The sequence below is a fragment of the Moesziomyces antarcticus genome (assembly GCF_000747765.1).
Source record: "Moesziomyces antarcticus DNA, scaffold: scaffold_v10015, strain JCM 10317, whole genome shotgun sequence".
NCBI lineage: Eukaryota > Fungi > Basidiomycota > Ustilaginomycetes > Ustilaginales > Ustilaginaceae > Moesziomyces > Moesziomyces antarcticus.
Genome location: NW_014638995.1, coordinates 49,414 through 77,362, shown reverse-complemented (window position 1 = coordinate 77,362; position 27,949 = coordinate 49,414). Strand labels below are relative to the sequence as shown.

The window sequence follows — 27,949 nt, the reverse complement described above, 5'->3', positions numbered from 1 at the left end:
CATGTCAGACAGCGATCGTGCAACGAATGGATCCCAAGAGTTGGCGATGTACAGCGACAAAAAGGCTGCCGTCCGTGTCTACGATCCTCTCTGTGCTCTGGCGTATGACAATCAGCTTGCCAACAACCACGACCAGGAGGCTCATGCTCCTCCGGCCAACACACAGCCGGACGGCGTTCAAGTCTACAAGGTGTTTGTTGTCATCTAGGATGGCAAGGAGGAGGACCCTTGTGCGGCACTGGAACATGCTAGGACAGGGGCTCGATCTCTGGTGAACGAGTTGAAGGCAGAGAAAGCTCGGAAGGAGCAGCAATGGAGGGACAAGGCCAAGACTCTCACGATCTGCAGGAACGACAAAGGCATCGCTGTCATTCCGTGCAGGGCCCATGGCGATGCTTTTGTCCCGCTGGTCGTGCAATGCAAGAGCGATGGATCTCGTCGATCGCGTCAACAGGAACGTGCGCAACCACCGGAAGCCGAGCTCGCGATTCGGAATCGGTCGTCAATTGGGGAGCAGGTCCGTGTCTAGCCCCACTTGACCGATGCATACACACCAGCACAGGACGCTCTGTGGCTACACGTGAGATGCATGCAGATTGGCCAGCACAGGAGCTGAGTCGGCTACGCCACCGAGTCAGACGTGGTTGATCGACGAGAGCATTTGAGTTGTCTCGACAGCATTTGAGTCAGATCGACAGCGTTTGAGTTGGCTCGATCCTTCCGTCAACCTCTCCAAGCTTGTGACCGCCGTCCAGAGTCTGTTCTAGCCTTTTGAAACAGGATCGAGCAGGATCGAGTCAACGACATGGTTCGAGGTGAGCGCGAGCGGGAGCGAGAACAGATTTATTAGCAGGCTTCGGTTGTACCTTATCAATACTAGCACATGTCAGTCGGGGACCGAGAGAGGTGGCAGGCTGACTTCGTAATGTTTGAGGTCAAGATTAAGCGATCGCTGAAGCTTAGATATCACACTTTGTCCTCATCTTGCTTCGAAACGGCCTACTTGCTTCGAGCGTGTGGTCTGCTCCTCGGTCGGCTTGGAGCGCATCGAGGTAGTGCGGATCGAGGTGGCCAGGATGTCAACCGATGCGATTGGATTGAGATCCACGTTCCGATCAGGCTTTTGAGTATGTCAAAATTTGATCAAAGCATATCTCTCGAGACACCCGGGATTTAGCGCAAGGTCTACCTCAAAAGAAAGCAAACCTCTACCCTCGAAGCTCCTGCGCCGAGCCAATTGTATTCGTCTAGATGTACTTAACGACGGTTAGCTTCCTGCCGTACTTTGAGCTTGTCAAACACCCGCGTAACCCTCATGGGTCACTCCGATCCATCATTTGAGCTGGGCTTGTTGGGGCGGCGCACTACAGTCGAAGGATCGCACCTATCGCAACCGTGCCCATCGTGTGGAATGTGTGGAAGACGCTCCACCGCAGCTCATCACCACCGCTTGTAGACGGCGCCGAGGCCGGCTATCTTGGACCGGGCATGGAGCTGATGCGGATCAGTCGGGATACGATCAATTGCGGGGTAGCTGATTGAGCTTTGATCTCCGCCTCGATGTCGGGCGAAGCAGGGATGGCAAGCCATCATTATGCATGAAACTCGTCTATCGTGGGGTAACAACACGACGTGCAGCAGGAATGTGGGGCTCCATGTCGGATACCGTCTGGGATGCGGAGCCGGTGTATGGGGGTAAGTTGGACGACACAGCCGGCTGCACGATCGGTTGGGGCCCAGGTGTAGGACTGTTTGGAGGGGACTCGCACTTGACCGACGCATACAGCGCTAGCGCAGGACGATCTTGCCTCACGTGGGATAGAGTGGCCGTAGCTGGCTTCGGCTACCGGCTTGTGCGGCCGGCTCACGAAAGAAGCCGGAGGCTCGAGCGGGCCGCAGTTGCAATCTCAAGGTCCAAACCCAGCGCCGATCGAGTGCGCGGGACGAGAAGACAAAGAGCTGTTCGAGGCGGAGAGGGCCCCCGCATGAAAGATGCCAAGACGCGCACTCCGACCGACCGTAAGCTAGAGGGTTCTCTGAGAGAGAGTTCCCCAAAGCAGCGACATTGGAAGAAGCAAAGAAACTCAGCTACCACAGGCTCCGACCCAAGCTAGTAGACTGCAGGTCCAGGCGGAGATCGAATGAGCATCGTAGACCTTGAACAGGAACGCGTGCCTCGTCACACAACGTCCACCCCACACCAAACACACTGGAGCTTCGCCTGAGAGCAACGACGGCGACGGACAAACTATGCATCCGGTTCGCGTCAGGTACCTGACGCGCGTCTTGGCGTCGTCTTCGGTAACACCCCTTGCAAGATTCGCCAGATCCAAGATGAGCTGATCCTGATCGAGCCCCAGATTCACCAGCTAAGCTGTCAAGTGTGGCAACCACCTTTCTAAGCACACTCGGGACTTGTACGCAGTAGGACATCGACCTCGCCTGCAGCTTGAGGTTTGGGCAGGGGGTGCATGGTGCAGGGTGCAGGGTGTGGGGGTGATTCGGGTAAAGCAATATTCATGGATCAAAAACAGCAGCCTCGGTGACTCGCCAAGCGCTACCCCGCATCGCAATCGGTCCGGAACGCAGTGGCAGCGTTGGTACGCTCGATGCGCGGGCCTTGCGCTGCTGCGTTGCATCATGACCCTGACCAGGGAGGACGGACGTGCACCGTCACACCAATGTGTCACCGTCCCGAATTGCTGCACGGACGCCTTGATTGGGCTCGCCTGCGCCACAACAGACAATGTCCCAACGCACAGGGTGGATGCCAACGGTCGAGAACGCAGTTTGGCAGGCAAAGCGCCAGATCGAATGTTTACAGTACGTCGCCCCGAGCCATGCTCTGCTACGCAACGACGGCCCAAGGGATCTCACCCGGGCCAGTTGGGAGCACAAGGAACGCGTTGCTCCGAAGCGCTCGGCGAGCAGCGGCGATCCTGGGCGCGGAGCAGAACTGGCGTCGAGGCCGGACGAAAACAAAGCCATGCTACGTTGCCCCGTCTCTGGCGACGGCGCTGGGAGAGCGCGCGAGTTTGCGTTGCAGGCCAACGGAGTGAGCTTGGCTCTTGGCATGGCTTTGCTGTGCCCAAAGGCAGGCCGAGAGCTAGGGCGGAGTCGCCACGATTTGCGTTCGGGCTCGGAAAAATGCCACGAGGCCAGATGGGCGAGACTGAGGGACAAGCGCGTCGACACTGTCGATGTGCCCTTGTGCGAGGGGGACACAGAGTCGGACCATGGCCACGGTCTGCAGGGCAGAGACAGTTTCCCCACGCAGTGTCGACAGCCAAAAGTCTTGGCGCCTTCCCGCCACGCGCAGCCGGGCACAGAAGCAGTGCTCGTCTGCGGCTGTCAAAGAGTCGAAATGTGCAGTGCCTGCCGCTTAGCGCCTCGCCTCTGCCCTCTTCCTGCTCGCCTCCCCCAAAAATGGCTTCCCGTTGGACAACAAGCCCAAACCTCTACCTCCCCCACATTCATGCCCCGACCCAACGCTCCAACGCTCCTCGAACTCTCGTCTTGTTGCGCAGTGTTCGCAGGCCACAATAGAGGACGGGCTAGGTTCCAGGCCCGCCGCCGCCGTCGCGCTCCTCCCCCTCGCAACGCCTCGTTGCTGCAGCCCATCTTGGCATCCCGGCTCTGCACGTCTGTGCAGCTGCAGCCCTATTGTCTCGCACCGCGCCAGGGGCGCACAGTCGCAGATGGCGCTCTCACCACCTCCCCACATGACCTGGACCCAACCACGTCGCGCAGCCTGACGAGGCTGGGCTTGGCAGATGGAGGCGAAATCCTCGAGCTCCAAACCTTGCCACTTTTGGGTGACTCGCTTAGCGCTGCTTGCGACCGCAGTCCTCCGGTCCCGAGCAGCACATGGTCGATCCAATCCGCGCGTTCCTCAGACCAGCTGGCGAGCGTCAGCAGAAAAGGCCAGTTTGGTCCGCCAACCCCGGCGTTGCGCCGGCTCCACATACGGCCAGACCAGATCAGGCTTGCCAGGCACCGTCGTCGTGGAGCTCTTTGGTTGTTCCGTGGATCCGGGCTTGGAAGAGCCCGCGCGCACTGCATGCCAGGTGGCAGCGCTCATGTACCCCGCACCGCGCAGATGCATCGTCGCCAGCTGATCCAGCGCTGACGCCGTCGCGCCGCCACGCCGCCCTGGGCACATCTGCGCCTCCCCTCGAGCGATGCAGACTGTATGCGGTGAACCTCGTCCGTGGCTACACATATAAGACGTCCAAGTTCGAAGCAAGGACCTCCCCTTTCCTCCGTCTCACCCCCCATCCACTTTGTGCCCTCTATCCTCAAGGTCGGTCGTGGTTCACCAACTCGCTACATCTGCTTCGGTCTCGAACCTCTCTGTCCACTTCTCCGACTCTTCACCTCTAGCTACCGTCGTTCCCCATCCCCTACGTGCTGTCGCCGACCTACTCCACCATGTCGGTACCTGCCCAGGAGCGTGATCGCTCCGGCTCCCTCCACTCGGATGAGAAGGAGGCTATCGGCTACCCCATGCAGGGCAACACGCTCACTAAGGACACTGGCATCTCGGCCCACGATGCCGAGGCCAACTCGGCCTTCGAGGACATCAACTCGGGCTTTGACGAGGCCGAGGTGAAGCGTGTGCGCCGCAAGGTCGACCGCCGTCTCTTGCCCATCCTCGGTGCGCTCTACTCGATCGCGCTTATCGACCGAACCAACCTTTCGGCAGCTCGTATCGCCGGTGCCGGTGTGGAGCTCAAGCTGACGGCTGGTACCAACTACAGTGTGCCGCTGCTCATGTTCTTCGTGCCCTACATCCTGCTCGAGATGCCCTCCAACCTGCTCCTCCGCAAGATTGGTGCCGCCAAGCAGCTCTCGTTCATTGCCTTCTGCTGGGGTGTGGTCATGATCGGCCAGGGCTTTGTCCACTCGTGGCAGATGCTCACGCTCACGCGTGCGCTCATCGGTGCCTTTGAGGCCGGCTTCTTCCCCGCTTGTGTTTGGCTCATCTCGACTTGGTACGTTCGCCGCGAGTCGCAGGTGCGCATGTCGGCCTTCTACCTCATCTCGGTCGGTATCTCGGGCTTCTCAAACATCATCGCCTACGGCATGTCGCTCATCAAGGTTTCCGACCGCACCTTCCGTGGATGGCGCTGGATCTTCATCATCGAGGGTCTGCTCACTGTCGTGCTCGCCTTCGTCGCCTACTTCCTCATCCTCGACTTCCCCGACAAGGCTGCCGAGAAGGGCTTCCTCACCATCCAGGAGCGCGACATGATCCTCACGCGCATTGAGCGCGACCGCGGTGACTCGAAGCCCGACGCTCTCACCTGGGCCAAGGCTGGCAAGTACGCTCTCGACATCAAGTGCTGGCTCTACGGCCTCATGTTCATGTGCACCACCATGCCTACCTATGCGTTTGCCTACTTCCTGCCCGTCATTCTCCGCGGTCTCGGGTACAGCGTCAAGGATGCCTTCCTGCTGGGTGCGGCGCCCTACGTGGTTGCGATGGTGGGTGCCTTCGGCACCGCCGTCATTGCCGACCGCTTCTTCATCCGCATGCCCATCCTCATCTGCCAGTGCCTCCTGACCATTGCTGGCCTGGGCATGCTCTTCGCCACCAAGCAGCGCAACGTGCAGCTCGCCGGCTGCTTCCTCGGTGTTTGGGGTGCCAACTCCAACATCCCCTTCGTGCTCAACTTCTCGCAGAACAACGTTGCGGGCCAGAGCAAGAAGTCGTTTGTGTCGGTGATTGTCATCATGTTCGGTGGTATCGGCGGTATCTTTGCCTCGCTCGCCTACAACGAGAAGGACGCTCCGCTGTACCGCAAGGGTCTCTACGCCACGCTCGCCTGCCAGGCCTTCAACGTGCTCTGCGGTATCGGCTTCACGCTCTACTTCTACAGCGCCAACAAGAAGATCCGTGCTGGCCGCAAGGTGGTCGACGACCGCCCCGGCTTCACCTACACCATCTAAGCGCAGCCTGTTGGGGGGCCGCATGGCCCCGTCGTCGTCGTCTCTGCTCCCGTCTCATCTGTTAACTATGTTGTATACCACGATGTCGTCACCGTTTTCACTATGCTGCAAATCGAACTTGCAAGCTCTCATTCTCCTTGTCGTCTGCTGGCTGCTACGTATGACGATTTGTTCATCTGTCTTCTTGCCTTCATCGTGAGCTCGGCGGATTGGGAAGGTTATGGCGGTGCAGATCTCCTTCCCACCACTCAGGGGCTTGGTGTGAAAATCGGCAATTTCACGTCGTGGCTGCGTGTTTTTCTGAGTAATTTCGAGCCTTCCCGCCGATGAACAGCCTGCTTCCCGTCCCTGAGAAAACACCGGACATGAGGTTCAGCTTCATCTCGGCCACACCCTCCGTCTGACAACGGAGGAGTGACGTGACGATACAGATGAAGTACTCAGCCTACCCACTTGTGAGGCATATGAGGATCTGCGGAAGCGCGGAAGCAGGATGTCGAGCCTGAGAAGGGGACAGCAGAGCTCGGCCAGGGCCGAATCCTCCACTTGGTTGGATCAAAGGGCGGGGGGATCTGATGGACTAGGGCAGCACATCGCAGTCAGGGGCGTGTGACGCGGAAGCGCCGAGGGCTTCATCAGCCTCTCTCGGTGCAGCCGACCCAGCTGGGCTTTTTGGCTGCCTCGGGCGGCTGAGTCGGAGAACAACAGAAAAAAGAAACACAGCCGAAGTGCACTCCAGACATGCAGCTGCCCTTTCGCTTTTTGCTCAGCAGGGTCTGCCAGTCGCGCTCGAATCCGTGTGCCCGCTGCCCTGTGTTGGCTTTTTGGCTGCAGCCCATGTGCCAAACACCGGAATGCTGCTAAGGCTGCTGCTGCTGATGCTGTTGGATGGGATGCAGCTCGCCGTCGACCCACACTTCCATCGGCCCGTCCCGAGAAGGACCATTCGATGCTTTCGCGGCTCCTCCGACATCCTCACTTCTGTCTTCCACCTAGGCTCGTCGACCTCGCATCAGCATAATCCAATCGATCCTTTCAACATCATGACGGGCACATCGCCGTTGTAGCAACGCCAAACTTCTGTGGCAGTCCCTGCCATCAATCACAACGGGCGCGATCCGTAGCAGCCATGGCACCAGTCATCGCCAGCACAGGTCAGACCCGGTCGCGGCTGCCTCCGAAATGGATGCAGCCGCACCGCGCCACTCCCAAGACCGTCGTCGCCGACTCCAAACCAATCGAACGCAGCGCGTCTGCCGTGACCCGAGACAGTCCCGTCCGCTGGTCCACTCATACGCTTGCTGGCGACTCCAACGATACCGTTCGCAGTCGCGCCGAATCCACCACCTCCACCTACGTCGACACATTCGCCCACCGTCGCAAGAGCCGCATCAGCGATCTAACTTGCATCGACCACGCCGATCCCACCGACATCGCCCATCTCACCCCTTCGCAAAGCCTTGCCTCCAGTATCAACGATCTCTCACTCACCCTCAATGACGATGATGAACTACCCAGTACAACAATGCCACATGACGACAAGCTCGCTCATTACAATCGCAGCGATGACATTGTAATCTCCGACGCCGACCGGAATTCCTCTGCCGCTGCTAGCTATCCCATCCATGACGACACCGACGATGACAATGAAGACGACGATGACCTCGCAGAGAGGATTGACAGGCTCATGGCTGCCACGATGGAAGCTTTGGAAGCGTCCAACGCGCTCGTCCTGGACACACTCGCATCTAGAGCCAAGCTTGCGCAGCTCAACGCCATGGAGGCAGCCCTCGATTCTCATCTCGACACCAGAGAGGCCCACCTGCGCCGCCAGATCACTGCCGTTTCAGACATGTCCGACTTTATGGCTAGAACGACGGCGGAGCTAGACAAGCTCACACGTCTTGGTCAAGCTTCCCGCCGGTCTTCTGTCGACCCCTCGTCTGCAAACCCCATCACCGCCCTGGCTGACGCAGCTGGTCTCCAAGTTCGTGGTGCCGCTGCAGCGGGTATCGTACAGGCGCAAGATCGAGACGCTACCATTGGCAAGACCGCCGCGAAACGCCTCGAACGCATGCTTCACGCACCCACCACTCCCAGTGCCTCGCCATCGTCCGCCGCCTCTCCCCAGCGTCGCGATCCCAATCCTTCGAGACGGGCGTTCTCGATATCCAACTTTGCTTCTGTGCAGTCGAGCATTGCCGAAGAATCGCCGGTCGAACATCAAGAGCCCACCGGTCAGCAGCCTCCCTCAGCGTCGACTACGCCCAAGCTGGCAGCGCACTCGACCTCTGACAGCCGCGATGGCACACCACAGAAGAAGCGTTCGGTCAGCTACGACAGCCGAGCCTCCTCAAGCATCAACTTGATGTCCAAACTGGGCGGGCCATCGAGAACGGCGTCGGCAGCTGGAGCCGCCTTCACATCCACAGCAGTCACCGCCCCATCAATCGCCATGGGACCCTCGGCTGCACCTCCAGCAGCATCAGTGCCTGCGGCCGGCAAATCAGGCCCCGGTGTGATAGACTTCAACGAGACAGCAAGTTCGCGGGTCCTTGCCTCGGCTCAGCCCATTCAGAGGCCTTCACTCATGGCAGCACTCCGCCAGGACTCAGCCCAGCCATCCAAATCCTCAGCATCAAACACGCGGACGACCAAGTCCAAGGACGTGGTAGCTGCGACCGACCCGCAAGCAATCTCCGGCCTTCCAACTTACAGTCGGGCAACCAGCCTCAAAGCTGAAGCTTCTACAGCATCAGCTTCCAAGTCGGCCGAGTCGACGCTCGCAGCCCTGCTCGGCATGTCGACGGCGCCAGCCTCGGCCTCTGTATCCTCGCGCAACGAGACGCCATCCGACTCGTCGTACTTTGACAGTGCTACCGAGGGCTCGATGCTCTCCGCTTCCCCTCCGACCCCGGGCAGCATGCATGCCATTCGAGGCGTGCTTGCCACGCCCTGGAAGCCCGCCGCACGAGATGGAGCTGGCCAAGATTTCGAAGCGTCTTCGTCGCACGAGAACCCATCGACGGATCAGGCGGCTGCCAAGCTTCGCCGTGTATCGGGGCAGTACTCGACGTTTGTAAGCCCACGGGCCTCGCTGTCGATATCGGATCGCGAGCGCGCGGGCCAGCTCTCATCGCAACTGGCCGAGCTTCGCGCCGAGCGGGTCACGTGGAATTCGATTGCTGCGTCAGAGGCCGGCACGACAGGTGCGCCGACCACAGGATCGGGCGCGAGTGGGGGCGGTGCGCTTCGTGCCCTGCAGAAGCTCAATGAGATGTCAGCAGCCAAGATCGCGGGTCAGAGCGGAGCTGCTGGCGAGGAGGAAGGCAGTGCGTGGTACAGCGGAGGAAAGCGCGTCTCGCTCGGGCTGGGACTGCCCAGCTTCTCGGCGTTGCGACCCAGCGCGTCTCGATCCACCTCGACCGCCGGACCATCGGAAGCACACTCTTCGCCTTCTCCTGCTCCGGCACGGCCCCCAACGGCCAAGACCGAATCTGGCGCCGAGAGCCAACTGCCACCATCGGCAACGTCGGAGGAAGAAGACGCTGAGGCCGCCAACACGTCGTCGTCCTCGTTGCTAGGAGGAGGCTGGCGCTCGTGGACAGCTTGGAGCGCAGCTTCGGCCAGCACGGGTAGCGAGACGTCCACCCCACAGAGGTGTTCAGGTCGAACCACGGAGCTGTAAGCTTTGTGGTCGCTGCTGGACCGCCCTTATCTTATTCCTGACCTTTACGATTCGTCGTGAAGGTCGCTCTCGTCTTTCGCCACAACCAGCTCCTCGAGCAGATACCGGGTTGGCGCCTTTTGTATTACTAGCCTATACACTGGACATCATTGTTCAACACTTGCTTTGATGGCGTGGTTTGTACGTGTGAGCGGTTCTGATCGCACCGATGTGACACTGAGGCGAGAGACCTAACATAAACATTTGCGGCAAATTCGCCTGCGGCTGCACGGCCGTGCACGGCAGAAAAGGTGCATCTCGGAAGGACTTTGCAGCTCGAGACTTGCATCTGGTCCTCCACGTTCCTCGCCAACATGGGCTGCACGTTCAGCAGCAGCTGAGGCCCGCCTGCGCCATATACGACTTCGACTCTCGATCCTATCCTCGAGTCGTAGCCAATACGGCAGGCAGTGCCGACATCGCAGCTTCCGTCGACATTCCAGCTTGCGAGCGCTGCGGGGCGAGATGGGCTCTGCCACGGTGGAAGAGTTCGTGGAGCTGCTCAACGCGGAGCAGCATGTGGATCTGCAAAAGCTGCGCGACCTTGCGCGGCACGGGGTGCAGCCTGCGGTGCGCGGCGAGGTGTGGCTGTACCTGCTGGGCGTGCTGAGCGACGACAAGGGGCAGGAGATGACATCGGTGCGCAGCAAGTATCTCGAGTACGAGGCGTTGGACAAGCATAATCCGGCGCTCGAGAAGCGCGTGCGCAGCGAATGCCAACGATACTACCAGAAGCGGCTGGGCACAAGACCGCCGCCCGGCAGAACGCTCATGCGCAGCTCGCGCAGCGTGGCGGCGAGAAGGCCCGGCGGATACTCGGGCGGCATAGGAAGTGCTGGCACAGGCACAAGCGACGGACCAGGAGCAGGATCGACACTGGGCGGAGCAGTCGCGGCGATGGGAAGCCCGCACTCGGTGATGCCAGCGGTTGGAACGGCGGGCGTGGCCACAGCGACGTTGCTCGGTGCGGATCGCGGGCCGAATCGGGTGAACGATGGGCGGATCCACGCGCTGGGTGGGATCATTGGCGAGAGCGGCGTATCAGCGGCGATGGACGCGGACGATCCGGATGCAGCAGCTGCGCTCGAGCTCAAACGGTTCGGACGAAGCGTGGAGAGCATCGTGTGCGCGTTTATGAACCGATGTGCGGCCGCCGAGGCAGCGCGCCGACGTGCAGGGGATGCCATCAACGCTGCAGCGCCAGCGATTTACGAAGCGGAGACGAGCACGAGTCAGACAGCAACACACGCCAGCGAGGCGTCCAACGACGAGCGCCGGCAGGTCGAGTACTCGCAATGGGGCGACGATGCGTCGCGGTCCACCGACGCGGGCGAGGGTGCCAACGGCGCAGCAACGACTCGCTCGAATGGCAGTCGGACACGGCACACACACTCGGGCGGGAGCAGCTCACGATCGCGGTCGCGCGCGGGCTCGATGAGCGGCGGCAGCAACGCAGCCGGTGGGAGTGGCCGTGACAAGGCCAGTGTGGAGGAAAGTGTTCGCTCGCGCATGCCACGCGAGTACGAGTGGGAGCCGCAGATCGCCACGGCTGCGGGCGGGCGCGCAGGCACCGCCTCCGAGTTCCACCCTGCGCTGGTGTACCTGTGTGCGCCGTTCGTGCAGTGCGTGCGCGTCGAGGCGGGCATGTACTTTGCGTTCGAGAAGCTGATGACGCTGATGGCGCGGCACAGTGCGCGGCATCCATTGCCACGACAGGTGGCGACGTTTCTGACGCTGTTCCGGACGACGCTACCGGAGCTGCACTCGTACTTTGAGGAGGAGGAGGTGGACATTATCGGGTTCGCGACCAACTGGCTGCAGCATCTGCTGGCGGGCGAGCTGCGCATCGAAGACCTCATGCGGCTGTGGGACACGTACTTTGCGCTACCGGATTTCATGGATCTGCATCTGTACGTGTGCATTGCGATCCTCACCAACTGCAAGGACTCGCTCGAGGAACTCGACCGGTCGGAGACGAGGAGCATGCTCGACAGCCTGCCGCCGCTCGATGTGGATCGGATTATCAACGAGGCGATCAACATACGATTGAGCCACCAGCGCTCACAGCGCACCGACGAGCTCTGACGTGCGCGTGTGGGGTGAATGCAATGCAATGCAAAGCATCCACATTGCGACCAGCTGACGGCGCGGCCCAGTCGAGAGCATGTGATGAGCAGCGTGGAGTGACGATGGCGGCGTTGCGAGGCGCCGAGGCAACGCGAGGGCGTGGGGAAAGCAACCGAGCCAATTTGGCTGGCGCCACAGCCAAGCAAAGTTGCACAGCCTTAGGCGTCTCGGGTGGTGATTCTTTTGCCCGGCTGGTGTGGGGCGCGCACCGGTGGATAGCCGTGCCGTGTTCACCAAGCACGCATACAGTACTATCTGACGCGAGGTTGACAGGCGAATCGGTGGCAACGTGAGTGTCGTCGCAGATGCTACGCATGCCAACCACGCGCCAGAAAGTCGTACAAGGCAAGACGGCCGACGCGGCATGAAGTCCGGCCGGGCGGGCGGCTGTATGCATGCTGGAGCTGCACAATGTGAATTGCCGCGTTGGCGCTGGAGTGCATTTCCTGCACCGCCCCGCACACAATCATCGGAGACGTATCGGGATCGATCGGGCAAGCATCGCATCGCATCGTAGCATAGCATCGCAACGTTGATGAGGAGGAGGAGGGATGCAGGCTGCGTACCAGATGGATGTTGGCTGTAGGCGTGCGATGCCAGCTTCGATGGCAGCAAGTGCAGCAGCAAAGCGCGTGTTGGGCGAGCGGCAAGATGACTTGGCACATCGGAAGGGCCCGAGCCAAGAGCCAACTTCGACCGCGTTTGCCTTCTACCAAGTAACCTCCATCGCAGACCTAGCCGGCTCCAGCGCGCACACACACTGCTCGACGACGCACACCAGGCCTGGGTCGCATACGGATCCCCATCGCTATTTGGCTCATCAAGCAAGGTGATGTTGGTGGATGTGCCCCCGTCGTTCTTTTTAAGATTTTAAGTTTTATTTTTTTAAAAAGAAATTCGCCGGCTGCGCGAAGCGAGAGGAGAAAATAGACACGCGGACGCCCTTGAACTCCGCTCTCTCATCTCACCCGAGAGTCACCGCAACGCAACGTCGAGATTGACTCGACCAGCGTCCATTCCGACATCACTCATCGGAGCATCGCTGATGAGTATCGGGATCAGGTTCTTGTAGATGTGATGTCTGACGAAGAAGGACTGCGGTTGCCAAGAGACAGAAAAAGGTAAAGTGGAACAGAGGATCGGCGTTTCGGCTTACCCGCTGTCAATCGCGCGTCGGATGAGCGCGTGGACTGATGGGCAGGCAGCCAGGCAGGCAGTTGGCCCCGCGATGCACTGACGCAACCCCATTTTTTCAATAAATGCACACCGCCCTTGCAGCAGCGCTCATGCAGCTCTGATGCCCCTCCTTCCGATCCAGAGCCAAAGCATCAACAGCCAGCAATCCCTCCCGCTCGCAACAACTCAATCACACCGTCACATTCACACGCCCGCCGCCACACTGCAACGGTCACATCCTCTCCTCCTCATCGGTCGGTCCGAGCCCGACAGTCGCGCTCAGCAATCCCCCCCTCATCTAGCAACCACCATCTCATCCCCAACGATCCGCGTCGGCTCCCGTCGTTCCCGTCTCTTCCAAAGGCTGCCGGCATCTCCTACGCTTTCCCCCTTCGGACCATTCCTCTTCATCTTCCCAACCCACCACCCCTGTCCTTCGGGCTTCTCATCTCGCCTTCATTACCTGCCGGCGTTCAAGACATCCGATCCACACGCCGCATGATTCGATCCTAAACCGCTTCATTACCACCAAGACCGAACAGTCCTCCTCGAGTCGCAAGCCATCATGAGCTATGACGCATATGCCTCCCGGCCTGGCCAGAACCGTCAGCAGCGCCAGCAGCGACAACAGCGCTCCTACCAGCTCACCGTAAGTTTCGATCTCGCTCGCCCCACCTTCATCAATAGCCTCACTCGCACGCCGCCTCGAGCCCACTTTCGGCCCCATACACCGCCGGTCCAGCCGCTTTCCGTCGACTTCGAGCCGCCTTAAAACTGACCACTTTCCGCTCTCTCCTCGTGTCTCCATGACCATCTCCATCGCAATAACCGGCATGTCTTCGCTACGTCGATGGTTTGACGGCTTTCGCCCCATTCAGGATGATCCGCTGCGCCAACCCAGCGTCCCTTATGCACAGTCGACGAGTGCTTACGGCAGCTCCACCACCATGCACCACGAGAACCCCTTCTACTCGGGCGAAAACCCAAGCTTCCAGACCCTAGCTCCCGGCACCTCCGAGGGCCATGCAGGCTACGGCTACGACGAAGAGTACAAAGTGCCGCTCACCGAGTCTGCAGACGAAAAGTACGGCTTCTCCAACGCCAGCCACAGCGCCTACAATCTCGCCAACCCGAGCTCGTTCCCCACGCCAGCACCCTACGGCGGTCCATCATCCTACTCGTCCGACCTCGGGCCCGAGGACAGCGCAAGCCAGGTCGCATGGGCAAAGCGCCAGCAGGCGCCCAAGCGCGGCCTCACCAAAAAGGTCAAGCTCACTCGCGGTCATTGGATTGTCGACCACCCCGTCCCTACCGCCATCAAGAACTCGGTCGAGCCAAAATGGGCCCAAGGCAGCCGTACCCAGGAGTTCTCGCACATGCGCTACACCGCCGCCACGTGCGATCCGGACGAGTTTACGCTCGAAAACGGCTGGAGCCTGCGCACCTCGTCGCAGTACGGCCGCGATACGGAGCTGCTCATTGCCATCACCTACTACAACGAGGACCGCATCCTGCTCGCACGCACGCTCCATGGCGTCATGCTCAACATCCGCGACATTTGCAAGAGCAAGGCCTCCAAGTTCTGGCGACGCTCCGCCGAGGAAGGGCGCCCCGGATGGCAGCGCATCGTCGTCAGCCTCATCTTTGACGGCATCGACCCATGCGACAAGGAGGTGCTCGATCTGCTCGCAACCGTCGGCGTATACCAGGACGGCGTCATGAAGCGCAAGGTCGACGGCAAGGACACCGTCGCCCATCTCTTCGAATACACCACCCAGCTCTCGGTCGACCCCACACCCGCGCTCATTCAGCCCCACGGCGACGACGCCTCCAACCTTGTGCCCGTCCAGATGATCTTCTGTCTCAAGCAGAAGAACAGCAAGAAGATCAACAGCCACCGCTGGCTCTTCAACGCCCTCGGCCGTCACCTACAGCCGGAGCTCTGCGTGCTCATCGACGCAGGCACCAAGCCCGGCCACAAGTCACTCTACTATTTGTGGGAAGCGTTCTACAACAACGCCAACCTCGGCGGCGCGTGCGGCGAGATCCACGCCATGATCAAGAACGGACGCAAGCTCATCAACCCGCTCGTCGCCGCGCAGAACTTCGAGTACAAGATGTCCAACATCCTCGACAAGCCGCTCGAGTCGACGTTTGGTTACGTCAGCGTGCTGCCCGGTGCCTTCAGTGCCTACCGCTTCCGCGCCATCCAGGGCAGACCGCTCCAGCAGTACTTCCACGGCGACCACACGCTCGCCGATCGGCTCGGCAAGAAGGGGCTGCACGGCATGGACATCTTTACCAAAAACATGTTCCTCGCCGAGGACCGCATCCTGTGCTTCGAGCTCGTGGCCAAGGCAGGCGACCGATGGACGCTCACCTACGTCAAGCCGTCCAAGGGCGAGACGGATGTGCCCGAGGGCGCGGCCGAGCTGATCTCGCAGCGTCGACGCTGGCTCAACGGATCCTTCGCTGCGTCCATCTACTCGCTCGTCCACTTTTTCCGGATCTACAAGTCCAACCACGGCATCATCCGGCTCTTCTTCTTCCACCTCCAGGCGCTCTACAATGCCTTTGTGCTCCTCTTTTCGTGGTTCGCGCTCGCCAACCTCTGGCTCACGTTTTCGATCATCATCGAGTTCCTGCCCGACGAGCTGCTCAAGGACCAGTCGCAAACCACGCTCGTCGTCTTCCACTGGATCAACCAGGCTGCCAAGTGGGTGTACGTCTTCTTCCTCGGCCTCCAATTCGTACTCGCGCTCGGCAACAGGCCCAAGGGCGAAAAGACGACGTACATTGTGTCGTTTATCGTGTTTGGCATCCTGGGTCTCTACCTCATCTTTACGTCGCTCTGGCTCACGGTGAGGGCGCTCGTGCACACGAGCTTCTCGGGCGACCTTTGGCATGCGCTGTTCAACCAGACCACGGGCGTGCTCATCGCGGCGCTCGCGGCGACGTTTGGCATCTACCTCATCGCCTCCATCCTGTACGCGGACCCGTGGCACATGATCACGTCGTTCCCACAGTACATGCTCATCGCGCCCTCGTTCATCAACGTGCTCAACGTATACGCCTTTTGCAACCTGCACGACGTCAGTTGGGGCACCAAGGGATCGGACAAGGCGGACGCGCTGCCCACCGTCGACACCAAGAAGGACAAGGGCACCGAGCCGGGCACGGTGGAGGAGATCGAGCGCCACCAGGACGACATTGACGAGACGTTCAAGGCGGTGGTCTCGCGCGCCGTGGCGCCGTTCAAGCCCGTCGAGACGGTGGAGAAGCCGACGATGGACGACAGCAACAAGACATTCCGCACGCGCCTCGTGGCGTTCTGGCTGCTCACCAACGGCGCGCTGACCGTGGCGATCGAGAACGTCAACGGCGTCAACACTGGCCTCACCAACAGCCAGATCGAGCAGCAGCAGAGCTCCAAGCAGTCGACGTACTTTAAGATTATCCTGTGGGCGACGTTTGGGCTGTCGCTCTTCCGCTTTGTGGGCTGTCTGATCTACTGGGTCAAGCGCAACACCACGCGCTGCTTCCGCAAGACGTAGAGAACCGCAGCGCAGAATCGTATGGACAATTCTATCGTGTTTTCAGCTAGATGCGCTGCGCCGTGTTGAGTAGGCAGAGTAGATTGAGTGGCGGTGGCTGCGCTCAGGTGGAGTCTTGGAGGGCGAAGACGCAAGGCTGCAGCTCGAGCACGTCAAAGCCGCAATTCGAGCCGAGTCGAGCGTGGAATTTGAGGCTTCGGAATGCGGCCGAGGCGGGCGAGCCTATTTTAATAAAAGCGCAGTCTCGGCGCACTGTCCAGCAGCCTCTCGGCACCACCATCCGCAGCATCCGCAGCATCCCCACCCACCTGCATCCATCATCTGTCCACCACCTTGTCGGCTTGCTGCAGAAGAAGCAAGCTGTGCATTTACTTTCAACGACGTTTTCGATCCTAGCGCCTCGGCTGGTCGGCACCCACTCGTTGCGGCAATTATTCAGCTCGACATCCCGCGCGCCTCTACACGCACGCGCCATTATCGCTACAAGGATGGCGTCTAGCCAAGCATCTACGTCGCTCTCTGGCGCAGCTGCGTCGGCGACCTCGTCATCCACGCCTGCTGGTCGGTCGCGCGTGCCGAGCATGCCTCGTCTTCTGTACGGCACCGCGTGGAAGGGCGACTTTACGTCGGACCTGGTGATCCTCGCACTCAGCCACGGTTTTCGCGGGATCGACACGGCGGCGCAGCGCAAGCACTACCGCGAAGACCACGTGGGTGCTGCACTCGATACGGCGCAGACGGATCTGCAGCTCGACAGACGCGATGTATGGGTGCAGACCAAATTCACCCCGCGTTCGGGGCAGGACTGGACGCAACCCTCGACGATTCCATTTGGTCACGATGAGCCGGTAGCCGTGCAGGTTCGCAAGAGCTTCGCTGCATCCTTGAGGAATCTGCATCCGTGGCTGGAGTTTGAGCCGTTCGAGGAGGTTGCACGCAAGATTACGGCCAACTCGGAGCGCGGGGTGGAGCTGGATGCCGGGGTGGAGTATGGCGATAAGCACGGCGAGGCGTATGTGGATAGCTACGTACTGCACTCCCCGCTGACCACGCTGGACCGCACGCTGAACGTATGGGCAGCCATGGAGAGCTTCGTCCAGCTCGGACTGGTCCGCCAGATCGGCGTGTCGAACGTGTACGATGCCGAGATCTTCCAGGCACTCGCACGCACCACACGCATTCCACCGAGCATCGTCCAGAATCGATGGCACTACACTACCGGCCACGACGTAGCACTACTTTCGATCCTCTCCCCCGCTCTTGCGCCCAACGAGTGTGGCGAACCTGTGGTGTATCAGCCGTTCTGGTCGATTACGGGTAACCCTAACCTGCTCGCATCGCCACCGGTGCAGGAGTCGGCAGAGTTGTTGGGTTGGACACCGCAACAGGTGGTGTATGCCTTCCTGGCAAGAGGGATGGATATTCCCCGCCTCACCATCACCGTACTCTCGGGGACCAAGGATGAACAGCACATGCACGAGGCCGTACACGCCGTCAACAACGCCCATGACGAAAGGTGGTCGCAGACACACGTAGATGCCATCCGAAAGTTCGTCTATGGAGAGTAGCATCCCCGCGCGCGCCCCCAAATGTACCTTTAAGACCCCGCACACGCTCCGCTGTAATCTCACCCCGACTCGGTTCCCCTTTTGACGCCCACTCATCACCCAATCCTGTCTGCCAGATCTTGTTGGACTCGCGTGCCCTCCATTCCCGCTCGACAACGCCCCTCCACACCAACGCCTTCACACCTTGAGCGCCCGTGATTGTGATTCAGACAACGGCGAGCAAACACGACGCCCTCACACTTTCCACCACGTGAGTTCGGGCTTCAGACACGGAGGGGGGTATCAACGCATGCCATTGACAGTCGACAGCGCGCGCATCACTCGTCTTCCTCCTCCTCCTCGATGATCTGTACGGGCTTGTGGAAGGCATTGATCCTGCTCGTGCCTGCTGCCCCCGGCGCTGGAGGTCCTGCTGGAGGCGTCTCCTTGGCCGCGTCGTTGCCATCATCCGCTCCTCCCCCTGCCGCAGGCTTCGACTCGTGAATCGTAGCCGACAGGAGTTTGGGTGCAAACTCGTTGCCCAAGCTCAGCGACACAGGGTGGTTGCTGCGGAATCCCGAGCCCGTCGCCGTGGGTGGTTGGAACATGTTGCGAATGCCCGCATAGCGCGATCCGAACGGCGCCATGCCCGCCGCAGCCCCCTGCGCGGGGTACACGCCGCCACTGCCAAGCGCAGCCATATTCCGCGTAGCGTACGGCGAACTCGACGCCGCACTCGCCGTGCGATTGGCCGCCATAGAGCCCGTAGATCCCATCTGACCCAGCCCGCCAGAGTACGACGGCTCCTCGTCCTCGTCCGTCCAGTCGTCGTCGTCGCGGTGCGCAAACACGTCGCGCAGCTTGGGCGCCCCCTCTTCGCGTCGTCCTTTAGTGCCACTTGCGCCCTCGGCGGGTGGAGGATCAACAGGCCCGGCCCAGCACGGAGGCGGACGACCCCATGAATGGCGCCACGTGCCCGTCCCTGTCGCCGGCAAACGCGCCGAGCTGCTCCCCGCCGCAGCAGCCCCATCGGACGCGCCGGTACCCGCAAGCTTACTCGTTCCCTGCGCGCCAGGTCCCGCACGAGCCAGACTCGCGCTCAGACTCGCTGTCGCCGACGGCGGGCGGTAGGGCGACCTGGACTTGTGCGCCACAAAGATGCTCTGCGCCACCACCTGGTGATGCTGCGCATGACCGGGGACATCCGACACGCTGCGCTGGTCGAGCGAGTGTCGGGGCGTGCTGCGCGTCGACCTCCTCGCGCCCGCTGCGCCCGTGTCGCCCTCCGCATCCTCGACGCCAAACTCGCTCAGCCCCATGGCGCGCCCGGGCGACGATGCGCGCGACTTGATCGACGACGGCCTCGAGTCGTGCCGGAACGAGTTGCGCCGACTGGGGCTGCCCGTCGACGACCCGTACGTGCGGTGGCGCCGCACCGTCGTGCCGCCATCGTGCGGTGGTCGCGCGTGCCGCCTCCCGCTGCCGGACGAAAAGCCGCTGCCCGCCTGGCCGCTTCGATACGCCGAGCTGGTGCTGCCCGTTGAGCCGGCCTTGCCATGCAGCCCCGAGCGCGGCGCGGCACTCGAGTGCGCGAGCGAGTGCGAGCTCGACGGCCGGCTGTGGCGCGAAGACGTTGGCACACCTGCCTCGTTCATGTAGTCGCCATACAGCGTCGCCGTGGGCGTGATGCTGCCCGCACTCAACCGGCGCATGTTGCCTGGCCGGTTCATGCTGGTGGCAAAGCTGTTGGGCGGGAGATCGAGGTGCCCGTGCACCGAACTTCCGGTGGAAGATCGGCGGCTCATCGAGCCCAAATGCGGGCTTCTCGGTCCGCCACGCCGCGACGCCGAACCTTGAGCATAGTGCGCGGATCGGCGCCGCATGCTCGGCGTCCTGCTCGGCGTGCCTCCTCCTCCGAACGTCGATGTGCTGCCCGACGTGGTCATGGTTCCTGTGGGCGACCTCGCCGCACCCACGCCATCATCGATGCCAAGTCCGCGATACGCAGCTGCCTTCTTGCCCTGTTTCGCCTTCCTGACGGGTTTCTCATTGGCGCCTCCGAGCCACGTGCGCACGGTAGCCATGAATGACGACCCGGGCTTTCCGCGCGTGCCGCTCTTCTCGCTGCCCTGCGGCGTGGCCGACATGGTGCTGAACGAGTCCTGAGACGCCGAGGGCACCGCAGCGCCCTTCTTGTCAGAACTCGGCGCTGTGGCTGGGTGGGCGGTTGAGAGCGAGCGCGACGATGGCGAGCCGGACGCCGAGTCTTCGCTGCGTTCGAGCGCCTTGACACGCTCGAGGTCGGTCTCGATGCTCCTCTTGCCCGAACTTCTGCGCGGCTTGTCGGGCGTGTCTGCATGTGCCTTTTTGGGCGTCGAGGGATTGGAGAGTCTGCCGACCATGGAATCCTTGACGTTGGACACGGTGTTGCGACGGCCAAAGAGCGTTGGGCTCTTGGCGCGCTCCATGGGCAGCGCTTCACCGGCTACGATGACCTGGTCGGGCGTGGGCGGCGGGGTGGCGGATCCCTTGTCCTTGGTGCCCAAGACACTCTGTGCAAACTGCTTGACCGATAGAGAGTTGCTGCGAGGGCGGTCTGTCTGTCCGCTGCGCCGCGCTTTTGTGCCCTCGGAAGATGGGCTTCCGGCGCCGACGAGGCTGGTGGCAACCTGCTGCAGCTTCGAGGGACTTGCAGTGGCGGTGGTGTGGCGATGCTGCGACTTGGGGCGCGATGAGGAGCTGGACTCTGGAGTGCTCGCCAAGCTGCGATCCTGAAGCGTGTTGACCGCCGGCGAAGTGGGCAACGATCGCAGTGTATCCAAAGGCGAAGGGTGCATCGAGAGAGGCGCCGCGCCGATCAAGACCTCGGAGGCGGAAGACTGCAGAGGCGGTGCAGCAGCACAGTCGAGCTCCTCGTGCGAGACCACGGTCTGGAGGCGTCGATTGCTGGGTTCGGCAAGGCCCGAATTCTCCGATCTTGACGCGGTCAAAGATACTCGGCCCTTGTCCATGGCGCGAGACCGATCTTCGGAGCTTCGAGCCGGATCCTTGACTGGCACGGGTGGGCGGCGCATATCTACGGCGGCGGGCTCTAAACCGAGACCCTTTGCGCTCGAGGTATCGGCAGCAGGAGAAGAAAGAGGGTGTTCGACCGGGGTATAAGCGGGATTGGAGATCGAGGGGCTGGAGGGGAGCATGTCGATTGTGCGGTCCTTGGCCTTGCGTAGAAGCATCCACCACATGGCACCGCTGGCGTCGCAGGCGTCGTTGACGACGCTATGCACCATTTGGCCTACATCCATGCCGAGCGAGCTGAGCTGGTGGAGGAGGTTCTGTTCTACTGCGGACGAGAAGGTGGCCGGCTGCAAGTTGGAGAGCTGCGAGACATAGTCGACGGGTTTGCGTCCGAGCAAAGGCGGATGATGGTCGGAGAGGCCGCCTGACGAGAGTGAGCGGCGTTTGGTCCTTGATGGGGTGCGGTGATGGCCGCGGGATGAGCTTTGAGACCCCCTCTTGGCAAGAGGGACCGACTGATACAGGGGCACGTATGCGTCGCCTGTGTCGGCGTCGAGCTCGGCCGGCGAGGTGGAGGGCAACTCGTGATGGGTGGGGAGAGACGAGGTGGTGGAGCGAATGGCGGCGGGTCGTGCGACGGTGCTGAAGGAGGCGTCGCTGCCGTTGGAGCCCAAGCGGCGGATGGTCGTTTGTGATTCGTTGCGATGGATGCCCATGGACTCCTTGTCCGGACGTGACGATGGCACGGCAGCGGCCGCGGCGGGAGCAGCAGCGAGGCCGGACGCGGATGCAATGTCGTTGGAGTCCAAAGCGTCGTCGGTGCGGCTGAGGCTGTCTGCGGTGGTGGGGTCGGTGAGGTCGGTGTTGGAGGAGCGTCTGCCGCTGGACTCGCTGTCGCTGCGTGCGGAATGATAGCTGAGGTCCGAGGTGCCCGATGCGGATGGATGGTGCTGGTGCATGGGCATGGAGTCGTGAGAGCTGTGAGGGTTGGGGGACGAGAGGGGTGCGGGTATGGCTGCTGCTTCCAATGCTGATATCGCTGGTGCCGCGGCTGGAGGGTTGTTGGAAGCCGAGACGAATTCGGAGGTGCGGCTGGTGAAGTAGTCTGCAGAAGTGTCATCCTCCTCGACGGTCGACATGGGAGACTGGACCATGAGTTTCGTGAACCAAGGGTGCTGGAGAATCTGGTGTATGCTCGGGCGCAGTGTGGGATCCTGCTGAAGGATGTTGGTGATAAGGCTGCGAGCCTCTTCGGAGAGGCAATCTGGGATTTCCAGGTCTCCTTGGAGGATCTTTTGCTTCATGACGGACTCGTCGTCGTCGTCAAAGGGCAAGGCGCCGCATAAGAGGGCATAGAGGATGACGCCTAGGGACCAAATGTCGACCTGTTCGCCCGTGTACTTTTTGCCGGCGAGCATTTCGGGCGATGCGTAACCGGTGGTGCCGCAAAAGGTGTGCATGAGGCGGTTGCGTTCGAACTCGCGGGTGAAGCCAAAGTCGCCAAGTTTGACGTTGCATCGCTCGTCGAGCAGGATATTTTCGAGCTTGAGGTCGCGATGGACGATGCCCTTGGAGTGCACGTAGGCTACGGCGAGGCAGAGCTGGCCGAAGATCCTGCGAGCCTCTGGCTCTGGGAGGCACTCGTTCTCAACGAGGTAGTCGTAGAGTTCGCCGCCCGCGCACAGTTCGCTGACCATCCATATGTACTGCTCTGTTGCGATGACCTCGTATAGCTGCATGACGTTGGGATGGTGGAGACGGCGATGGTGGTGGATCTCGCGGGTGAGGCTGGCGGAGTGGGCCTTGGGGATCTGCTTGATGGCGACGCGGGTATTGGTGAGGCGATGGTGGGCGAGACGGACCTTGCCAAAGGTGCCTTCGCCGATGGGACGCTGGAGGGTATAGTTGCCGACGATCTTTAGTTTGGAGGAAGAGAGCTCCTTGCCGAGCTCTTGATAGGCGGAAGCAAGCGCCGCCTTCTGATTGATAGTGGAAGCGCCGGCGGCGCTGCTGGTGGAGGCGGCGCCGCCCTGGCTGCCATAGGGGTAGCCCCTCTGGCTAGCAAAGTGGCTCATTGGTGGTGTATCAGGAAGTGGTGATGGTTGCCATGGAGGTGGGTGATGCGGATGAGCGCCAGTCGAGCGGCATGATCCCGTAGCGAGACGAATGGCGATGAGGATGAGTTGCGTATGGGTGGGATCCGATTCGGCCGATTCGGAATGCGAAGTCGAGTGTGGGTATAGAGATGAGGATATGGACGACGAGACGAGGGATGCAGAGTGGAATCCGACCAACGAAATGGCGGATGTCTCGGATCGGGGGCGACTAGGAAAGGCAGCTTTGGCCTCCGACCGCTGACGGGGTCCAACACGGCTGAAGCGCCTTGGCTGCAATCTGCAATCTGCACTTTTCTGTCTGATGCAACCGGGCGCTTGACTGGCGGCGCGCGGGCGCATGGCCACTCTGCCATAATTTTGGAGCTGCATGCCATCGGCTCGTTTCTCTCTCCCTCTCCCTCTCCCTCTCCCTCTCTCAGGGCAGCAACACGCAGCAACACGCTGGCGAGCGCGTCGCGGAAAATGGCGCCGTTGGCACCTCTGCCTTTGCCTTGGCTGTATCTCTGCTGGCCATATATATACGGTGGGTTCGTGCCTGCTGCGTGCGGATCCGCCTCATAAGAGCCACACGCACGCCAATCTAGACTGCCACGATGAGACGACGTCGGCAAGCCAATTGAATGGCTGACAAGGCTCGTGTCGGGATCGCGGAGTGCCGAACCAGATCGCCGCCTATTTTTGGCGTTGGGCGCTCCAACTCGGCCCGACCCGATTTCTACCCGTTGCATCTCGAGGGCTGCAAATGGATCGGGCCCACCAACAAGGCTCATACCCGCATGCATCCATCTATGCAACGAGACAAGATGGGACGAGATTGCAAGCGAAAGACGACATCGGCTTGCGCTTTCTAATGTACAGATCGCGGCTCCACTTCACAGACCGCCTTGGAGAATCCTCTGCGCGACTCGTTCCTTGAGACTCGAGTAGGCGCTCATGATCGCTGTGAGAAGCAAGAAAGAGCACTGTGTCAGCAGTCATGTCGTAAAAGCGATGGCCAACCTCGCACTCACTCTGCTCGTTGATCTGGATCTCGTTGACGTCCGGTCGAGGTCGCGAGACGCGCGAGGCGATCGTCGTGCTGTCCGTCTCGAGGATGATGCCGTCGTCGACCGTCTCGTCGAGCGCGAGCGTCACCAGATCCAGGTTCTCCAAGATGGCGCGCTTCTCCACCTGGTGTCGCACTAGCATGCTCGTCGCATCGTAAAACGCGCTAAGCAGCCCCGACAGCATCAGCTCGTTCTCTGCAGCCGGGCCCACAACGTAAAAGATGACGTCGAGCGACGACTTGAACAGCACCAGATGCGAGTCGTACAGGATAATGTCGCCCGTCGCACGCTTCGTCTTGTCAAAGATGGCCTTCTCGAACGCTCGCTGCTCTTTGAGCGTCGCAAGCGTATTCTTGGCGCACAGCTGCGGCGTCGTCGCCGTCACTGCATTTTGCTGCGCCGGTGTTGCCGTCGACAAAAAGTTGGCCGCGTGCGGTGGCTGGTAGTACTTGGCGATCACGCGGTTGCCATCCGTGTCCAGGATCAGCACCGCCGACGTGGTGTACAGCGTCAGGTTGTTGAACGTCATCGCGGTCCTCCAGCGCGCTCCGTTGGTGTGAAGTGATGTGGTCGAGGCGATCCAAGGTGCAAGTGGGCTCGGCCAGGTGTTGCTCTCGCCCACCGCTGGTCAGCACTCGCTTCCTGGCTTGAGCGCCCGCCTCCAGCGCATCGCCCTGTCTCGCACGAGTGGTTGACGCTAGCCCAGACCCTGCAGCCCTGAATCCGGCTATCCCGAGCTGAGGATCGGCCGCGCGTTGCTTTTCCAGCCGCTCCCTCTCCAATGCTGTGAATTTCGCTTCTCAGCGCAGAGTGCCGAGGACTCGAGACCCTGAAGCTCCGCTCCGCTCAGCTCAGCTCAGCTCAACGCAACGTTGGCAGAGCCTTCAATCCGATCCTCTCCCCTTTGTCCCCACCACACGCACCGGATCATCATCCCATCGGATCCCTCCGTAGAGACCCGCTCCTCTACCACCTCTTCCGCTTCTTCCACTTTTGAGATGCGCGCGTTCATTGCCGGCTGGCTGCTCGTGCTCGCCGCCTCGGTGGCCACCTTGGTGAGCCATGCCGAGGCGGTACCCTTCTCCATGCTGCCCAGACCGCATCCACTCGTCATCTGGCATGGTCTCGGCGACAGCGCGCATTCAGAGGGCATGGAATCGTTCATGTCCCAGCTAAAGGAAGCCTTCCCAGGCCTCTACGTCCATTCCGTCGCGCAGGACGCCACCAGCGACTCGGAAGACAGGAGGCAGGGCTTCTTCGGCCACGTCAACGACCAGGTCCAGCAGGCGTGTGACCAGCTCGCTCAGATCGACGAGCTGCAGGGTGGCTTCGATGCCATCGGATTCTCCCAGGGCGGACAGTTCCTCCGCGCGTACGTACAGCGCTGCAACACGCCCAAGGTTCGCAATCTCATCACGTTTGGCAGCCAGCACATGGGCATCGCCGATCTGCCAGCATGCGGCCCCACCGACCTGCTCTGCCGCGTCGCCGAGGCTGCGCTGCGTGGCGGCATCTACACCGACTATGCGCAGTCGCACCTGGTGAGCGCACAGTACTACCGCAACCCGAAGGACCCCAAGGCGTTTGCAGCGTACCTGGACAAAAACGACTTCATCAAGGACATCAACAACGAGGGCACCATCACCAACGCCACGTACGCCAAGAACCTCGCCTCGCTCGAAAACTTTGTGATGCTCATGTTTGACAAGGACACCACGGTGGAGCCCAAGCAGTCGTCGTGGTTTGCCTCCTACTCGGTGCGCAACGAGAGCGAGGGCGAGGCGGCGCGCGATCCGAACCCCAACGAGCCCACGCCGCTGCGCCAGAGCAGCATCTACCTGGACGACCGCATCGGGCTGCGCAAGCTCGATCGTCGCGGCGCGCTCAAGATGGAGCTCTGCCACGGCATCCACATGCAGATTGATCCGGCGTGCCAGCTTAAGGTGTTTGGCAAGTACGTCGGCACGCCCTCCACGGGTCTGGACAATGCGGTGGCCACGTGGATCGACCATGCCTGGCGCTGGACGCTATACAACACCACCGGTCTGCACGTCGAGGATACGGCGGGACTGGTCCTCACGCAGACCGTGCTCTTCCTCGCCCTGTTCAGCGTGATTCGCGTGTCGTTGGCGCTCATCGTGCACGCCGTCCGCTTTGTGGGACGCAAGCGTGTCGACGACGACGCGCAGTCCGGTCGCGGCCCCATCCATCTTGCCTGAAAGAAATCCTGCTAGACCCTTTGTAGCGCTTCTCCGTTCTGAATGCGCAGTATACCCGGTCGTCCCTCGTGTGTGCTTCCGCTGGCTTGAGTCTTGCAATAGCGCAAGCTTGCGCTTTGGACTCGGAGCGGGAAATTTGGCGGCGTCTTTTTAGGCGCGCGCGCGCTTGGATGGCATGGACCCTGCGTGCCAAATGCGCCACCCGAGGAGAGCGCCTGGTTCATTTCCGCCACCGATCATGTCTGCTACTGAAGGAGGGGCGAGAGTTGAAAGACGAGCAAGACACGCAGGATGCCAAGATTGGCTGCACAAGGGCTGATAGAGGGTGCATGATGACAGCACGCAAGCAACGGTCCAGCACGCCGACGGCCGCACCGCCGAGACGGAGTGGTCGGATCCGGCACAAGACTTCGCCTTACTTTGCGGCCAAAGTAGCACGACGATCGTCGAACACGCAGGGTGCCGTCAAACCAGTCGTCAAAGTCGACAAGGGGAAAGCGGCGGTCAAGGTCGAAAGCGAGGACCCAGGCGAGGTGGTTCGGGTGCACGGTGTTGCGCGGCAGCCCAACTTTTACGGCCTCATCCAGGAGCTGGTGTGTCCCAACGTCTTTCGGCTCTTGACGGCCACCTGCCTGCTTAACCAGACCAAAGGACGGGCGGCGATGCCTGTGTTTTGGCAGCTGCTTGAACGGTGGCCTGACGAAGCTGCGCTCGCCAACGCCGACGTGGCAGAACTGACGACGCTGTTGCAGCCGCTTGGACTGCACAACATCCGCGCGCGAAGGCTCATCGCTATGGCCCAGACCATGGTGCAAATTCCCTACGACGAATCCAATTCGTTCAAGAGCAGGGATCGAAGCGCACCCGATACGCCGATTGGCGTCTACCCCGGCGTGGGGCGGTACGCGATCGATAGCTGGCGCATCTTTGTGTGTCGGGGTGGCGCAGCCGTCGGTCTGCACGGCGACATGCCCACAAGCCCGTTTGACAATTCGGTGCGACCAGAGTACAAGCCAGTCAGGAGCGAGGCAGACGAAAAGCCCGAATGGATGTCGGTCATGCCGCTCGACAAGGAGCTTCGTGCCTACCTTGTGTGGCGGTGGGCCAAGGAGGGACACGTTTGGGATCCACACCGCGGCGTCATCTCAGCACTACCTCCAGAGTAATCAGAAGAGCCCCTACGTGGAATGCCTGAAGCTATGTCCTTGGGAGCATCGGTGGCGAGAGTTGCAGCGTGTTGGTGTGCACCAAAAACGTAACACTCGCGCGCGAAAAAATCGAGTTGAGATCTCGGTGTATTCTTTTTTTTTTCTGGCGTGGGATGGCCCGTGTGTTGGCGGGCGGCTGGCTGGAATGCATGGCGGATTTCGGGGTCACGTCAGAGCACAGCAACAGCCAGCGATGCAGCGAGGAATTCGCCGTTGCCGCCAGGAGAGGCTGTCCCACCGCGAGTCACTGTTCGAAGGCTC

General features: G+C 61.1%; 9 protein-coding genes across 9 annotated transcripts; 7 read left to right on the top strand and 2 right to left on the bottom strand.

Annotated features, from left to right (window-relative positions):
- Nucleotide 1: 1 nt before the first annotated feature.
- On the top strand, nt 2-1,833 carry PAN0_015d5048 (uncharacterized protein; the record flags this gene model as incomplete). Its single annotated transcript, XM_014799358.1, has 6 exons — nt 2-192; nt 425-517; nt 781-815; nt 1,014-1,127; nt 1,639-1,695; nt 1,787-1,833. 6 exons carry the CDS (start codon nt 2-4, stop codon nt 1,831-1,833), a joined length of 537 nt encoding a protein of 178 aa, XP_014654844.1.
- A 913-nt stretch (nt 1,834-2,746) lies between these two features.
- On the top strand, nt 2,747-5,952 carry PAN0_015d5047 (phthalate transporter; the record flags this gene model as incomplete). The annotated part of the gene is made up of 3 exons (XM_014799357.1): nt 2,747-3,927; nt 4,228-4,303; nt 4,384-5,952. 3 exons carry the CDS (start codon nt 2,747-2,749, stop codon nt 5,950-5,952), a joined length of 2,826 nt encoding a protein of 941 aa, XP_014654843.1.
- A 1,129-nt stretch (nt 5,953-7,081) lies between these two features.
- On the top strand, nt 7,082-11,764 carry PAN0_015d5046 (uncharacterized protein; the record flags this gene model as incomplete). The annotated part of the gene is made up of 2 exons (XM_014799356.1): nt 7,082-9,636; nt 9,955-11,764. 2 exons carry the CDS (start codon nt 7,082-7,084, stop codon nt 11,762-11,764), a joined length of 4,365 nt encoding a protein of 1,454 aa, XP_014654842.1.
- A 1,799-nt stretch (nt 11,765-13,563) lies between these two features.
- PAN0_015d5045 (chitin synthase) lies at nt 13,564-16,536 on the top strand (the record flags this gene model as incomplete). Its single annotated transcript, XM_014799355.1, has 2 exons — nt 13,564-13,631; nt 13,725-16,536. The coding sequence occupies 2 exons, from the start codon at nt 13,564-13,566 to the stop codon at nt 16,534-16,536; spliced, it is 2,880 nt and encodes a 959-aa protein (XP_014654841.1).
- Nucleotides 16,537-17,024: 488 nt separating this feature from the next.
- PAN0_015d5044 (uncharacterized protein) lies at nt 17,025-18,104 on the top strand (the record flags this gene model as incomplete). Its single annotated transcript, XM_014799354.1, has 1 exon — nt 17,025-18,104. The coding sequence occupies one exon, from the start codon at nt 17,025-17,027 to the stop codon at nt 18,102-18,104; it is 1,080 nt and encodes a 359-aa protein (XP_014654840.1).
- A 317-nt stretch (nt 18,105-18,421) lies between these two features.
- PAN0_015c5043 (pkinase-domain-containing protein) lies at nt 18,422-23,554 on the bottom strand (the record flags this gene model as incomplete). The annotated part of the gene is made up of 1 exon (XM_014799353.1): nt 18,422-23,554. The coding sequence occupies one exon, from the start codon at nt 23,552-23,554 to the stop codon at nt 18,422-18,424; it is 5,133 nt and encodes a 1,710-aa protein (XP_014654839.1).
- A 533-nt stretch (nt 23,555-24,087) lies between these two features.
- Nucleotides 24,088-24,790, bottom strand: PAN0_015c5042 (coatomer protein; the record flags this gene model as incomplete). Its single annotated transcript, XM_014799352.1, has 2 exons — nt 24,088-24,155; nt 24,226-24,790. 2 exons carry the CDS (start codon nt 24,788-24,790, stop codon nt 24,088-24,090), a joined length of 633 nt encoding a protein of 210 aa, XP_014654838.1.
- Nucleotides 24,791-25,259: 469 nt separating this feature from the next.
- Nucleotides 25,260-26,480, top strand: PAN0_015d5041 (alpha/beta-hydrolase; the record flags this gene model as incomplete). The annotated part of the gene is made up of 1 exon (XM_014799351.1): nt 25,260-26,480. One exon carries the CDS (start codon nt 25,260-25,262, stop codon nt 26,478-26,480), a length of 1,221 nt encoding a protein of 406 aa, XP_014654837.1.
- Nucleotides 26,481-26,809: 329 nt separating this feature from the next.
- PAN0_015d5040 (DNA glycosylase) lies at nt 26,810-27,646 on the top strand (the record flags this gene model as incomplete). Its single annotated transcript, XM_014799350.1, has 1 exon — nt 26,810-27,646. The coding sequence occupies one exon, from the start codon at nt 26,810-26,812 to the stop codon at nt 27,644-27,646; it is 837 nt and encodes a 278-aa protein (XP_014654836.1).
- Nucleotides 27,647-27,949: the final 303 nt, after the last annotated feature.